At 44.0% G+C, this 15,890-nt stretch overlaps 2 protein-coding genes across 3 annotated transcripts in view; one reads left to right on the top strand and one right to left on the bottom strand.

Moving 5' to 3' along the window:
* Positions 1-4,722, top strand: part of bmp2k (BMP2 inducible kinase) — a 35,013-nt gene extending 30,291 nt beyond the window's left edge. For both annotated transcript variants that reach the window (XM_062381321.1, XM_062381320.1), the window contains exon 16: positions 2,012-4,722. In XM_062381321.1, the coding sequence (XP_062237305.1) occupies positions 2,012-3,477 (1,466 nt within the window). In that variant the 3' untranslated portion in view covers positions 3,478-4,722. The remainder of the gene's footprint in view (positions 1-2,011) is intronic.
* A 99-nt stretch (positions 4,723-4,821) lies between these two features.
* Positions 4,822-13,059, bottom strand: paqr3a (progestin and adipoQ receptor family member IIIa). The gene is made up of 8 exons (XM_062381347.1): positions 12,901-13,059; positions 11,622-11,852; positions 10,898-11,060; positions 10,033-10,188; positions 7,755-7,952; positions 7,549-7,639; positions 6,989-7,155; positions 4,822-6,340 (listed from the first exon to the last, which is right to left on the bottom strand). Exons 2-7 carry the CDS (start codon positions 11,813-11,815, stop codon positions 7,013-7,015), a joined length of 945 nt encoding a protein of 314 aa, XP_062237331.1. The 5' UTR covers positions 11,816-11,852; positions 12,901-13,059; the 3' UTR covers positions 4,822-6,340; positions 6,989-7,012.
* Positions 13,060-15,890: the final 2,831 nt, after the last annotated feature.

Below are 15,890 nucleotides of genomic sequence, written 5' to 3'. Positions count from 1 at the left end.
TAAACAGGTTTTTATATTTTTGTTTTTAAATATGTTTTTAAACAATGGCCTCGTCACAGGTTTTATGAGCTTCTTTAAATATAAACCTCTTCATGTTTGTGTGTAATTTAAAAATTCATGTTTTTTTTTTTCTGTCCATACTTTTATTTCAGTTGTGAAAGTTACGTTTAAAACATTTTTAAGAACCTCAATCAGATGAGAAACTCTTTGTTTATGTCCGTACGCCATAAAGTTATCCTGAGACATAATCAGGCAACAAAATATATATTTAATTAAAGGCTCTAAGTAAATAACATTAGTCAATATTCTAATTTTGAAGCTGTGGCACCATTTGAAGGTTAATCACATGAAAAAACTGTTATTTCATTGATTTATATTTAAAAAAATCCCCTAATTTCGTTCTGATTAATGAGACTTTGACATGAATAAGATACAAACTCTTACTTCCTTTGATTAAAGCTCTTTGATGTTTGAGTCCATCTAATCCTGTAACTGAAGCTCAGACAGATTAGATTGTTTGAGCCTTTTATGTGAAGCAGAATATATAATATATATTTGTTAGTTCACACATCCTTTAATTTACTGCTCCTCAAATAAATTATGAATTCTTCACTGTGTGAAGAGACGTTTATCATAAAGGTTCAATTTCAGGATCAAATTGTGTGAATTTGATTCTTTCATTTAGAATCCCATCAGAACCAGTTGGTGTCGAGGAGTTAATACATTTCTCCGACAAAATAAAAGATGCTAAAGTGTAATTTTCATGGAAAAGATTCCAGAAAAATACAATAACAGTTTTATAATATTAAAACAAAAAACAAGAAATTGAGGCTGAAGCTCAAATCAAAGGATATTTATTTGTCTCTTCTTGAGTTATGAGCAGATTTATTTAAAGCCTCACAGGAGCATTTTAAACCCTCCGCTCCAGTATCATCCCTGTACTGGGAACACGACACACAGTGGAATGTGCAGTCGTTTGTTTTCCTGGAGCTCCAGTCAAACCAGTCTGTCCCCCAGCAGCCGTCCTCGTGCTGAGGTCAGAGACAGATTTCATCCTCCATCCGGCGAAGGGAGCAATCACACGCATGTTCCACTTATTCCCGTCTGCAGGAGAGAGCTCAGGGCCGACGTGTGTAATCCGTCTGATTAGAGATGTTTCTGTTCGCTCACGTCGAGTCCGAGAGGTGACCGTGATTGAAAAACGATAATCTCCAGGTCCCATGAAGCAGACCCCCCCCCCCTCGTTTTAGAGTGTTGAGTCTTTTCATTGTTCCGTCTCTTTGCTTCCCGAGCGTTTGGCTCCTGCGTCCTCGCGTCCTGCCAGTTTGAATCGGCTCGTGGAGGTTTGTGTTCCCGTGCTCACAGCAGGGTGCCTCTCCTCCCAACGCACAACTTCCACTGACAGGGGAAACAATAAATTGGCTCATTGTGCGCGACACCGTTTATTTTCAGTCGAATTGGAGACTGTCCACTTGTTAATTAGACTTTTCTCTAAAGTTACCGTGAGGCAAATCTCTTGGAATTTAAAATGTTTATTCATCAAATGCCAATTTTTTGTATAGAATTTATAGAAATGCAGAGTGAGAGGTGATTACAGAACAAAGCTTTTACTTTGTTCGACTGAAGCAAGCGACGGAGGGATTTAGATTTAAAAGTAATATCTTGAAAAGCGTCTTCAGCCTCTAAGCCGCCGCCTCCTCTCGGGTCACAGGAGAGAAGTCGGAGCAGCTTTCACACCATATGGACTTCAGTGGTTCTCCTCCGTCTCTCCTTCTGGTTCCTTATCAGACCAACTGATGGGATTTGGATTTTTAGAAGCAACGTAATCCCGACTTCAGTAATACCACAAATACAGATGTCGTGTTGTGGGGGGGGGGGGGGGGGGGGTCTTCTGCTCCTTCTCATTCATCCTTTTATTTTTAAACTTTCATAATCAAACTTTTAAAATAAGAAACGACAGAGGCCCGAGGGGAACTCTACGTGTTTGACTCTTGTGTTTGTGTTTCTGCAGGATCGACCCCTGTGACGCAGACTGAGCAGAGCAGCGAGGAGGCCAGTGTTCCTCCTCCTGCTCCTCCTGCTCCTCCTCCTCCTCCTCCTCCTCCTGCTCCTCCTCATCCTCTGGTCTCCACCTCTACAGACGGCCTGCAGCCTCCTGCGGTCAGGGAGCACAAACCCCTCAGGAGGACTAACTGCAGGTCAGGTGAAGAGTCCGACAGCGACTTTGAGTCTGACCCTCCTTCGCCGAAGAGCAGCGAGGAAGAGGAGCCGGAGGAGGAAGAGGCTCTGAACAGTGAACACGGAGACGACACCGAGCCGGAGAACTTGGGACAGAGGCCTCTGCTGATGGATTCCGAGGAGGAGGGCGAGGAGGAGGATGACAAGCACAGTTCGGACTCGGACTACCACCCCGGCAGGGTCAAAGGTCGCTCTAAGAAATCTGCTAAATCGGCTCCCGCTGCCACCAGGGGGAGCCGTGACGGAGACTCTGTCCTGCCCCTCATCAGCCCTCTGGAGTCGCCCAGTGGATCCAGAGCTGCTCCGGCTGAGGAGCCCGTAGACGTGTTTGGGTTCGGTCCCTTCGCTGGAGGAGCTCCGCGGGTGGAGCCTCCAGAGAACGTCTTCGCCAAAGCTCCTTTCAGACAAGTCGGCCAGGAGCCGCGGGCAGCCGCCGACTTCGATGTCTTCACCAAAGCTCCGTTCACCCGGAACCTCTCCATGTCCGGCAAGAGCGGCAGCGAAGCTCCAACGGGCCAATCGCCGCCCGGCTCCCCCGAGACCTTTGACATCTTCGGCTTCTCGCCCTTCCACCCGGGCTCCGCGGCGCCACCGCCCGTGACCTCGAGGAGCGCCGACGACATCTTCCAGCCGTCTCACGAGGAGCCGGCGAGTCCTCGGCAGCAGAGGCTGAAGCAGCGCAGCCTCCAGAAGCTGTCGTCCCGCCAGAGAAGAACCAAGCAGGAGGCCACAGCGGGGGGGAGCAAGCGGCACCACGGCACGCCCACTGGGGGGCGCAAGACCAACAAGCCCGCCTACCGCACGCCGGAGCGGGTCCGCAGGCACAAGAAGGTCGGCCGGAGAGACTCCCAGAGCAGCAACGAGTTCCTCAGCACCTCCGACTCCAAGGAGAACATCAGCGTGGACATCACCATGTCGGGGGGGAAGGACAAGGGAGCGTCTCTGCCGCCGGACGACGCCATCGACGCCATCTTGGACCCGTTTGGAGCCAAGCCGTTCCATCCTCAGGACGGATGCCGGCACAGCCAGTACCACGGCCTGGTGGACAGTAAGAGTGACATGGGCCCGGCCAATGGGAGGAGCAGGACGGGCTCTCTGCAGGCTGCCCTGGGAGAAGGGGGGGACATGGATGACTTCGGGGCAGTGCCCTTCACAGAGGTGGTCGACCAGCAGGGGGCGCCCTCTCAGCCGGGGGAGCTCGACCCGTTCGGAGCTGCACCTTTTCCCTCTAAACAGTGACCCCCCCCCCGAGCTTCTTCTGGTTTGGGATCCCTTTCCAATGAAATGCTCTGATGCTTCTTTTTTGACCACATTTTGCTACGCCGTCACTTTTAATACGGTAGAAGCTGAAACCTGTGGAGTGGCGCTGTTCCCACGTCTCCTTCAGCCCCCCCCCCCCTGCTCGCTGAGGCCTTTTAACGCTGCATCTCGACTCTAGAAGAAACCGAACTCGATTGAACTGTGATCACGTTAGCGTCAGAAAGCTCCTCGTGGCCTTGGGCTCCACCGACTCGTCTCTTAGCACCACGAAGCCTTACCGGAGCTCGGCCCTGCCTTGCTGCACAGAACCTCGGGAAGTCTGACCCAGTCGGTTCACTTCAGTGGAACCGGTTTGACCAGTAACCACTTTGTTTCAGACTTCCCTCTATGCAGAAGATCCCAGTCGTCTTCACGCAGCCAGATGTTGTGATTCGTTTTGCACCTGGAACACGAGGAGGGATCGGATTCGGTTCCACTTCCTTAAAAATACTGTTTGTTTTAAATTAGGCTCTTAACTGTTTTCTTCAATTTCTTCTTTCCTTTCTTTTAGCGTTAAGTTTTTCATGAAGTTTCAACCTCATCACTTTCTGTTAGAAATAAAACACGAAGCCACGTTTGATCGCTAGCTTTGGATTTGGGTTGTAAGGTCGACTCCTCTGGAAACTGAACATCACTGCAGACTCAGTGACAAATGGGGTTTGCACCTTTTTTAGTTAATGGACTAATTTGACTTATATAGTCAGCAAATCCACGAAAAGACCAAAATCAATTAATGACTGTAAATTGATGAGTTAATTGAAAAGACAGTTTCTCTCTCGTCCATCTGTTTGATACGAAGATGGAACCTGTTGATGTAGCGGGAAACAGGGAACGAGCCTGGTTCTGTTTTAAAGGAATAACTTGACATTTTGGGAAAACATGTATTAGTTATATCTGCTCGATGTGAAGCTGCAGCCGTGTCAGCTCGACTTAGAATCTAAATGCTTTTGGTCTTTTCAAGGGATTTGTCAACAGAAGAGAAGATGCCCGACTTTCCAACGAGGGATAGAAGGCGATAAATCTGTGATGTAATATTCAGGTGATTTGTCCGACTGCACTTTTTATCCCTGAATCTAGAGTTCTGTGATTTCTGCATCGACGGCCTTAAGCTCTGAATTCACCTCCACTCGCACCTTTTCAATTAAAACCCGCCGGTGGCTGCGTTTCCACCGGTGGAACATTTCATACGGCGACTCTCCCTCGTTCTTTCTTGTGTGTTTGTCCTGCTGTGTGAAGGAGATGGACCTCAGAGGGTTCCAACACAAAGCTCGGGACACGTCTCAGAACAGGTCACGGGTTCAGTTTATTTAGAGTCGAGTTCAGCAGCTTGTTGCTCGAGTACGAAAAAAGTCAAAGATACAAAAGTTCTGCAGCTACAAAATGAGATTCAGACAAAGTACAGGTGTTTGTTTTTTTATCATAGAGAGAAAGAAAGTCGTATCTTTACAGATCAGATTCAAAATCAATAATTTAAATACATCACAACAAAAGGAATCTTAAAACCAGAGAATACTCGAAACGTTTAAAAACATTAAATATCACCGAGAACAAATGACTCATTCCAAAATGGGACAGTTTCCATTTGACTGGACAAATAGTCAAACAAATGAATTCATGATTTAATAATTAAGACTTTTCTTTACGAGAGCTATAATGAAACGGCTCAGAATTTATCTCCAGTTTGGATTCGTAGCATTTTGGAATGAAGTCATTTAAAAAAAAAAAAAAAAAAGAATAAGTGTTGACCTTTGACATTGCACATGACCCTAAGTGGAGAACAGGTTGTTGAGTTTATCTACAGTGGAAACTAAAAAGCAAAGTAGTGAATTCCTCCGGATCGACAGAGGACAAACTGCAATCGTGAAGATTTTAAAAAGCTAAATCAGTGCTTGAGAATCTTTACACAAAAATAAAGAACAGTGAAGAACCGACCCCCCCCCCCACACACACACACACCCTGGTAATCTTATGTTTAACCCAGTCAGAGGTAAACAACTCACATACCTGCAGCTCCTGGTTTTTGTTCTGCTCGTGTTCAAAGTACAAAGTTGTTCGTCTTACTCGGCCGTAAGAAACACACAAACACAAACACACAATCAATACTGTTCCTGTTAAAGGAGACAAATGAATAATACAGGTGGAGACAGAGAGTTGAGCTTTGTTGCTCCACGACAGCGTCTTTGGTTTTTCTATCTAAACATCGTGAGTGAAACAATCTCAGAGTTTCAGACACAAAGATTTTTACAGACTGATCAAAAGAATTAAAGGAGAAATAGTTTGGGTCGAGTTGAACTCTGTGTGTTTTAACTATTTGATCTCACGGCACCTTAAAAACAAGTTTTAGTGAAACTAATGGAATATTTGAATTTTTCCCTTTTAGGAGGCTGTTTTAAAAGTATTATGGAAAGTCCAGTTCATTTAAATGAGTAAGAGCTACATGATGATTTATTTACAGGCACTTACAGGAATTCAATTCTAAGAAAAAGAAACGCTTACTCGATTATAACTCTGATCCTGAATCTGCTTTTGTGGCAGAACAACAAAGTTCTGTCAAATGAAAACGCTGCGACGGCCTCGAGCTCTGGAGATTCTGTCACTTCAGTGTTTCATCTGTGACAATGTGGTAAAGAGGGAAACTCCGTTCAGCCACTAGCTCCAATCACACGTGTCACCTCTGTTCCTGGAGGTCACAGGTTCGAATCCTGATTGCTATAGGTACCGATTCCTCCCTCATCAGAGACTCACAGGTAGAAACGTGTTCCTCTGTCGGGACACTGGGATGAAGTATGAGTCTTCTCTCAGCCTGAAGAGTAAAGAGAAAAAATACAAACTATTAGTTCTATGTATTGGGAATACGCTTTCAAGTTTGAATTCATAATAAAGTAAGTTGTAAACTACAATCATCTCCCAGTGCTCGTCTGCCTCCAACAACCAGTCACATCTGTTTTTATTCCAGACTCATGAGGATCTTTAACCTGTGAAATTTAATCAGCTCAGAGTTTCCCTAAAGACATCTTGAGATAAAAAGTCCAAGAAGCCAAACACGTGTTTTATGAGTTCACGTTCACATTTAAACACAAAGTGAGTTCATCCTCTTTGAGTCCAATCTGATGTTTGAGCCAAATCTGAAGAAATTCCCTGGAGCTGATCTCAAGATATCACGTGGAAGAAAAACTAAACATACTTTGTTTGGCTAAAAAATACAAGTTTGTTCATCCTCGAGTACAAATGAGTGTTTGTACAAAATTTAAATAAAGTCGTTCTTAAGTTTCATTCACAAGAACGAGACAAATAATCTAAAAACTAAAACAACTACAGCCACTGGGGAAGGAAAATTTGATCAAATATAACTTGTTGCCACGAAAATAATATATAATAATATATAGGAATATAAAGGAAAATAACCATAAAATACCTCCTTAAACACATTAACTGGTGATCAGCTTCTTACCAAGCGGCAGCTGGTCGGTGGTCCCTAGTCGTGTGGGGGGGCGTCGGGGCAGGGCTCGCTGTGTCTGTACGCCATGATGAAGCACGACGACTGGTGCCACCAGTAAAACATCAGCACCAGCAGAATGTGCCACACCTGGTGACTGGAGCCCAGGTAGTTCAGCTGACCTGCAGAAACAAACCAGTCAAATCCAAGCACGGGGGTTTAGAACATATGGTGAGAGAGGAGGTCGATGGTTCATGTCTTCATACCACAACTTGTAATTTAACGTTCATCTCTTGTCCTGAACTTTTCCTCAAGGGGACAATAAAGTCTCAAATCTTTACTTAAAGATTCAAAATATTAATTTGGAACAAATCGTCCTTCATGAACATTTTATTATTTATTCAGGTTGATGACTTTAATGTGTTATTACTGTAAAAGCTTTAATGATCAGAAAACATCTCTTTCCTCACATTGTAAATTTTCAGTTATCGACTTATTAAAGAACATGAAACTTATTAACAAGCACTGTTCATCAGGTCTAAACCACAACAGAGGACGTGAAGAAGCCGGCTCACCTGGGAAGTAGCGTTCAGGAACTTTAGAGACATAGAAAATAAGAGCCAGCGCTGCGAGGAAGTACATCCCCAGGACACGAGGGATGAACGCCTGAGGGAAGAGAATATTCATTTAACCGATGTCTGAGGAAAACCTTTATTAACGTGTCTCTGCTAAATGGGCCGTTAATGAGGACACGGTGGTTTTCGTGGGACCACAGGCTGACCTGGACCAGTTCTGAGGAGAAGCCCCCGGTGATGCAGATCCAGTGGACGGTGGGGATGAGGCCGTACCCGGCCACCGAGCAGAAGACCAGCGAGCGCAGCTGCTTCCACTGCTTGCTGAGGTAATGAGGATGAATCTGAGCGAAGAACACGGCCAGGATCATCGCCAGCACCGTCACCAGGTACACCTGCCGCCAGTACTGCAGGGACAGGGGGGGTCAGAGGTCAGAGGTCAGAGCACTGCACCTTTTAATGAGCATTTTCACTATTATTCACAAATAATCCTGAATCTAGATAATATATTTATTGTAAACCAGAAAACTATTCTTTAACCAAATCAAACATTTAAATCATATCAAAAAAACAAATAAATTCTTTCAGGGTCTGGGCAATAAAACTAAATCATTAAATATCACAATAGAATTTTAATGAGCAGTAATATCACAAAGGTTCAACAGATTGATATGTTTAAACATAATGTGAGAACAGAGGAGGTTTAACACATAATTCATTTATCAGATTATCGTCATTTAGAGCTTCACTCAGGAGCAGAAATCTGCTTTTAAATGAAAAATAAATGATAATGTGACATTTATCAAGATAATTATCGATATCGACTGATATGAACATTTTATTTTGTAATAAAATCTCCCGGACGGATTATTACAAAACCCGGTGGAAGGAAAGAACTGTTTCGGGAGGGGTACAGGATTTTATTTTCAAAGTTTTATTCTGATTAATTTGTGGATCTTGTTGAAATAATCAGATATATTTAGTGGACTGATAAATTCACGAGGGGACCGTCGGGTTTGGAAGTTTATTTTATTTTATTTTCACAGACATGTGATTGTGTAAGAAACACTTCTTCTAAACTAAAACTAGCCAGTTTCAGTTATAATAGTAATATTTAAACTTGTGTAATAAGTAAGTGTGTAAAGTCTGAGCAGCTTTGTCTCGGTCCCTTCTGGACACTTCTGTGGATGTCGGCCTTCGTCCAGTCACACGTCCTCATGTGTTGAGTCCTGCTGAATTTCACAGTGAATAAATTTGCACCAGGAACAAGGCCCCGCTCGGCCGGCGCCAAATTCCTCGTCGCTCTCCTCCGAACAGACACCGCGTCCTCTGCTCCAGATCTGCATCTTCACCAAAAGACGAATGAGACGGACAGTTTGCTAAATATAAAAAAAAGCAGGTTTTCTTCTGGGACTTGGCTTTGAGGCAGGAGTGGAGCCACCCAGCCGCGGAGCCCCAGTCTTGGCAGGGGACGGCTCCCAGACTTGCGAACGTCATATGGTGGAGAACAGGAGTGAGCCATCTGGTTTGAGCTGGAGCAGATTTCAGCTGCGTTCTGGGGGCAAAATAACCCGGCGCTTCCAACATGCGGGGGACAGCGAGCGGAGCGGCCGCCAAACACTTCAGGAGTAAAGAGGAGGAAGATGGTGGGCGGCTGGAATGAGGAGCTGAAACTGGCTTGTGTCATCGGAGGCTGGTTTCCAAACAGAGAGCGCTCGGCGAAGGTGTCGCTCTGCGGCTGATTCACCAGGAACAACGAGTCAATCAGACGGTGGGCGCCGCTTCAGCTTTATTCAATTACTGCTGCTCGGAGAGACGGGGACGTGGAGCGGAGACGTCTCCGGGGACGAGCGTGGTTAAATGTTAAAGTCGGTGTCGAGTTCTTTGTCTTTTACACACTGGTTGTGTGTCGGATTTACCTGGAGATGCAGGTTGTGTTTATTCATGTTCGTCTTGTAATCTCAGGAAGAGATGATCCAGATTTATCACATTTACATGGAAATTAATTTTTTAATATTCAGTTTAACAGTAAAAGAATTCGCTCATCACCGATAATTTCTGCAGCGAATCGTACTGGATATAATAATATTAAATTGTCATTAACATAGTTTTTATATATATCTTATTAAGTTTGTTTTACTGTCATCACAGGTTCAACTCACAGTCTGGTTCTCCGAGCTGATTTCAATCACATAATCCACGTTTCATTTTAAACGGGTTATATAAACCCTAACCCTTAATAATACAGGAAAAATCTGTATTAAATCTGATTATTATGGTTCAGCAAATGTATGATAGGTTTGTGATAAGAAATCTTTGCATGATTTTATCAGTTTGACTTTTTAATCTTATTTAACTCTTATTTATTCCGACGTCCTTTTTCTCTTTCTACTGTTTCCTGTTCTCGTTTTAATACCCAAGTGTCTTCAGTGTAGTTCTATCAAGTGAGGACGGATCAGAGAAGTTCAGACCCGAACATGAACTCACGTTATTACAGTAGAAGGTGTAGAAGACTCCGGGGACGTAGCATCCCAAGATGCCGATGGAGACGCCGGCGTAATCCAGCGCCATCCAGCGGCGGCTGGTCTTCTCCGAGCGATGGCAGCAGAACAGGTGGTAACCCACCGAGCACAGCATACACAGCTGGGGGGGGGGGGGGGGGGGCATCAGAGGGAAGTAACAGGATGTGACATCACATCAGCAACGGACGTGACGTGTGAATGAAAATAACAAGAAGGTGATTCTCAACAAGACTGTGATCACAAGTGGACGGCTTCAAAAATCATCACACATGATAATGAATGATTTATGATTATTATGATGAAACCCGTGGAAATGAAACTGTGTTCTCATTTTGTTTTGAAGCTTTGTTCCTGCTCCACATTTGTTTTAACAACATCTTGTTCTCAGTATTAAAATATCAGCAAGTCCAGAAAGTCAGAGCTGTGATTTGTGAGTCCCTACTGAGATATCATCACTTCACTAACTATTTAAAAAGGTTGTTTTGAACCCAAAAGTTCAAATTAAAAACTAATGTCCAAGTTATTTCTGTTCCATTGGTTTCTCACGATGTTAATAACTGGGATCATTATGACACAGATCTGATCCAACCAGTTTGTTAACATATGAGAATAGCTGAAGAAGGAAGGGCAGGATCTCTGTGCTCGTGTTTATAAAGGTACATCATACTGAGGGATTAGTTTACAACATATGGATTTAAACATGATGTCATCGATCATGTGATATGAGCCCTGTAATCCTCCAACAGGTCCGACAACGAGCAACAAGTCAAAATGGAGAATGTGAGTAACGACCTGATGACAGAAGTTAGGAGGAAACCTTGGTCCTGTACCTGGAAGCAGAAGAGCTCGATGGAGTAGATGACGTAATCCTCCTTGGAGGCGCCGAAGCCGGGCAGCACGGACGCCATGTTGTACACCCCGAGGAAGAAGAAGAGCAGGAAGCCCAACAGATGGCTCCAGATATTCACCGTCTCATTGGACAGAATGAAGATGCTGCACATGGGATCGAGACGCAGGATTTATCAAAATCAGACAATCACATAAAATCATCTCTTACGTACAGACTGAGGATCAGTGATTTCAGCAGCACAGACCATAATATTTAAAGTAACACATCTTCCTGCTGTATGAAAATGAACAGAGTCAAATTCTCAACTCTGACAGGAGCCAAGAATAATTTTATCATTAAGCTGCTATTTGTGATAAAGAAATGTAATTGAAGCTTGATAATTTAAAGTTTAAACGTAAAACTAATATAAATAAATAGAAATACAGGAGCTCTACTTAAATAAACAATAAAAGGAACCTGCTGCAAGTGCAGAAAGAATGAAATGATTAGTTTCCCCACACGGATGTAAAATAATCAACTTCCTCTTCTGCTGGAAACAATGTTCTGCAGATTTTAGTTTCTTCTGAGAGAAGGAAACTCGTAGTCTACATTTAAAAAAACACAATAAAGCACAGCATGAAATAAACTTCTCACAGGAGCGGTGAAGAGGAAACACACATTCTCTCCTGTGATGTTACGATTCAAGGTCAATGGAGCTCGTTCACCTCTTGATGCAGAGCCTGGAGGGCAGGTACGCTCTGTATCCATCTGTGATGTACGGGTTCTCCCTCAGGAACACCGGGATCTGCTCGTAGGTGTACAGCCGGATTCCCCGGGGCACCAGCACCGGCCAGTACTGGTAACCTCCCAGCTCGATGTAGTGCCCCGTCTGGGCATTCTTCTGGAGCTTCTGAGGCATGACTGGGCCTGAGCAGGTGTCTGACCTGGAGTCTGACCTGGAGATGAGGAGACAGATCAAACTCTGTGACTGGTGCTGATACAAGTTGGTCAGAAGAACCAGTGGCACGAGGTTTACTGTCCATTTGAAGCAGGAACCAGTGAACACACTTAGTGACACTGGGTCTTAAGGTGATTCTGAATTCAACAAGTGGAAAACAAAAGGATAAAATCAAGGAAAGTAAGATTCTCTCCATATTATCTGTCAATTAGTCTCCCTATTATTTGTTATTAGTAATCTGGTCCATACACTGTCAGGCCAAACCGCAAGATGACTTCCTCAAATGTTGTGATTTGGCCACAAACCACAGACGTTGACTTTAGTGTTGTTAGAGGAACGAAGAAACCGACAGATGTGTTTATATGTTTAAAAATGAAAGCTAAAATCAGAAAGTTATTACTTTATTTCATTAAAAGTATCTTAAGAGTTGGTGATTTAATTGAATTTTCAATTTAGTACTTGATTACTGATTTGATTAATCGATTATTTGAACTCATTACTATTCTAAAAGGTGCAGCCTCTTGCATGTGGAGGAAAAAGCTAAACTCTGTTCAGAAACATGCTGATTGAGTCTTAATCAATATCAACCATAAAGTATTTCTTTAATAAGTCTTATTATCCAAAGTTGAATTTACAAAAACACCTGTTGCTCCAATCGGCACCAAAGAAAAACTTCCAAGTATTTATATATACTGGTTGAAACCAGAGTTCACTCGCTAATCGTCGCTAATCTTGTGTTAACCTGCACATTAGAGGCGGCGGCGACTGGATCAGATATTATGAGTTGACATCTTGTTGACGTGACGCGTTTCCCCCCCGAGTCACTTGTTTTAAGCCGATTAAAGCCAAATCGGGAGTTGAACCAGGGACCATTTTAAATTGAGTCGCATCTTGTACATATCACTGTCACTGACCCGGGTTCATCTTAAAACTGCAGATTTATCAACGAGGTCTGGAAACAAAAGTGGCTCGAGTCAGTGCGGGTCGGGCTAACGATGCTACATGCTAACACACGTTTAGAGCCAATTCGTTAGAAACGAACTCACCTTTTAATCTGCTCTTCGCTCAGTTAGCGACATGTTGATGTTGTTAATCCGCGTCGCGCGTCTGAAAACACGAATTCACGCTAATTCAGAATCAACGCGACGTTTTTACAACTTTCAGCTGGAGCATCTTCCAAATCACCAGTGACGTCATCAGCCATGGACCTTGCACAGCGTGGCCGAAGAGCGCCTGAGTAAAAAAAAAAAAAGCAGCAGCAGCAGATTCTGTGAAAACTGGTCAGAACAGATATTCTGATACAGAAAACCAGCAGAATATAATACTTCTATCACTATATTACATTCATGATGCATGACACACAGTTTTAAAGAGAAGAAGAAAATATTCACAAAATTCTCAAAAGTAATTTAAGTTACTGTCAAGACATTGAGGGCAATTAACATATTCCAATATCATAAAATAGTTTAAGTGTCTTTTCTGCATGTTAATGTTCACACTGTTTAATCACGATTTTATATTATAAAGTGACACTCTTCTCTCATAATTAAAATGACTCATAATGATTCCTGTCTGTTGATTGGCTAAATGAAGTCATATGAATGCCTCATATTTGTATTTTCATGTCATATTCAAATACTTGCTTTACAGCCATTTGTGTTCTATTGCTTTACTCATTACCTTATTTCCCTGTCACCTATTCGTCGTTTTCATTGAGCTCATTAATATAATATAAATGACTGATATGAACTGAGGATACATATGTTTTACTGGTAGAAGTTCTATGTATTTGGTTGTTCTCATGTTAATACACATATATGTATATATAATTATGTACAATAAAGTTTAAACTGTAAATTATTAACCCTCAGTTACATTTCTTTGTCATAAGTGTTTGAAAACCACATCTTCTGAAAATATCACATCGGCTGATTTATTGATGCTGGAAAATGTTTGACATCCTAATAGGCTCTGATATTTACACATCTCACCCTCAGACCACAGCAGTTTGTGTTGGTAGAATGTGGGGACCCTGAAATGTCACATGACAGATACAACACAGCCCTGGATGCATAGTGGAGTTTGCAGGTGAGGCCTTCGGTCACTGTCGGCCGCTGGCTGCAGCTCTCCTCCTCCTCCTCCTCCTCTCCTCCTCCTCCTCTCCTCCTCCTCCTCCCGCTGTGCCACTGTGTCACATCCTCCTGTCGCTGAGTGTCACCAGGGATCCTCGTCAGACTCCGGCTCTCCACTGAGCTCTCAGGTGTGAGAGACGCTGGAGGATTCCCTCAGGAGCCGAGTCACTCTCCCTCGTCTCTCTGCTGTTTACACCCGTCTTTAATTGCCTCATTCTCGAGTGGAAGTGGCTTCTTCATTATCACTTCTAATGCACCTCTCAGCACATCCACTGTGGCAAAGTGTCAGCTGCCAAGTTAAGAGAGTAGCACGGAAAGGGCGAGCAGCTAGAATCCCCTGCTGCTGCAGCGCTGTGAGACTTATTAATTGATTATGTGGGTTTAGAGTTGGCTGTAATTTACTATAAATTATTTTTTACAGTAAAACATTGAAACAGGCAGAACACAGAGAGGGAGTTTTACAGGTTGTCTTTTACTTTAGTTTATTTCCTCTGGATCTATTGAGTAAGGAAAATATTTAATAATGTTCTAAAGAAAAGTTTTAAGCTTGATTTTGTTCCTTATGACATTTATTTTAGTTACAAGGACATAAAACCCAAAGTTAATGAAAATGAGTTTGTTGAGTCAATTAGGCTCTCAGTGAGAAATCAATTAGAACAACACGTGGTGTCATGTTGATGTGACATGTTTCCTGGACGAGGGATCTGACCCTGGACCAGCAGACTCGTGTTAGAGGAGCTCCTCTCTCCTGCTCTGTGTTCTCTGGACTCTGACGGAGGTCTTTCATCGTCTCCTGCCCCTGCCCCCCCACCACCACCTTCTTCCTGACTCCTCCCTGATTCACTGTGACAATCTGTCCTCAGCCCTTTGGTTGAATCTCTTGTCTTTGATCGCTGTCCTCCATTTTTCTGTCAGACTTAACGTGGAGAAATGTTCCTCCGTGTAATGGCGGCGTGTAATGGAACATGAAATTAAAGCCCGGCTACTTATACCCTGAATGTTTCCTATGAAAGCAGAGTGTGATTTGTGTATCGGACGTTTCATCAGTGTTGAAATATCACATTTGTGATGATTATTGCAGCGAGTGTTTCGTGTTTCCCTTCACAGAGTCCTGACTGTGGATGCGTATACGAGAATGAAATGTGCCATAAAAAGACGCCGCATTTCATCTTAATTGAAGCTGCCTACTCCGTCTTGGCAAGTCCTTCCAAACCAGGCGCCGTTAGACCGGTTTAAATAGAGACAGACAGGCCCCGGGGCCGCCGGCGTCCTTTGGGAGTGTCAGGGTCATCGATGAAGCACGGAGCTCCAGTGGCGCTCTCCTCTCTGGCTGCCGCCCTGCGTTCACTGGCACATTACGTTATGGTAAACACGTTAGATCTTATACTCCATGTTAAACACATGCTAAATTGACTATAAGTTACTGCACAGAGGAGGAGTTAACAACGCGTGACACGTTCCCCGCCGTGTCCTCACTTCCTTCCTGTGCCACCTTCCCCCCCCACGTGGAATACACAGCGGATGAAATCTTGAATTTAAAAAGCTAAAATCTTTATTTTCCTCTCAAACCCTCGACACAAAGCTCACAGGCTTCGATGCAGGCCCCGCCAAATGTGAGCTCGCCTGCCGTGCCAAGACGAGACAGGCCCTTTGCAAAGCTAACACGGCCTCGCGGCGGCTTGTGCTCGTCAGCGGCCGGCTGGTCTCATTGGCTTTATTTATAGTCGGCGCCACAAGACATCTGCTGGAGACGGGACTCTGTCCTCTGTGTCCACACAGCACCGCACAGAGGGAGCTTGTCAATGTTTTTTCGGAGGCAAAGTGTTTGCGAGGACCCCGGTCATGGGGGGGGGGGGGGGAGGAGGCGGCCTGCTCTAATAGGACGGGTGTCCCCTCCGATCGCT

The sequence above is a fragment of the Platichthys flesus genome, chromosome 3 (assembly GCF_949316205.1).
Source record: "Platichthys flesus chromosome 3, fPlaFle2.1, whole genome shotgun sequence".
NCBI lineage: Eukaryota > Metazoa > Chordata > Actinopteri > Pleuronectiformes > Pleuronectidae > Platichthys > Platichthys flesus.
This window is presented reverse-complemented; position numbering and strand designations above follow the sequence as displayed.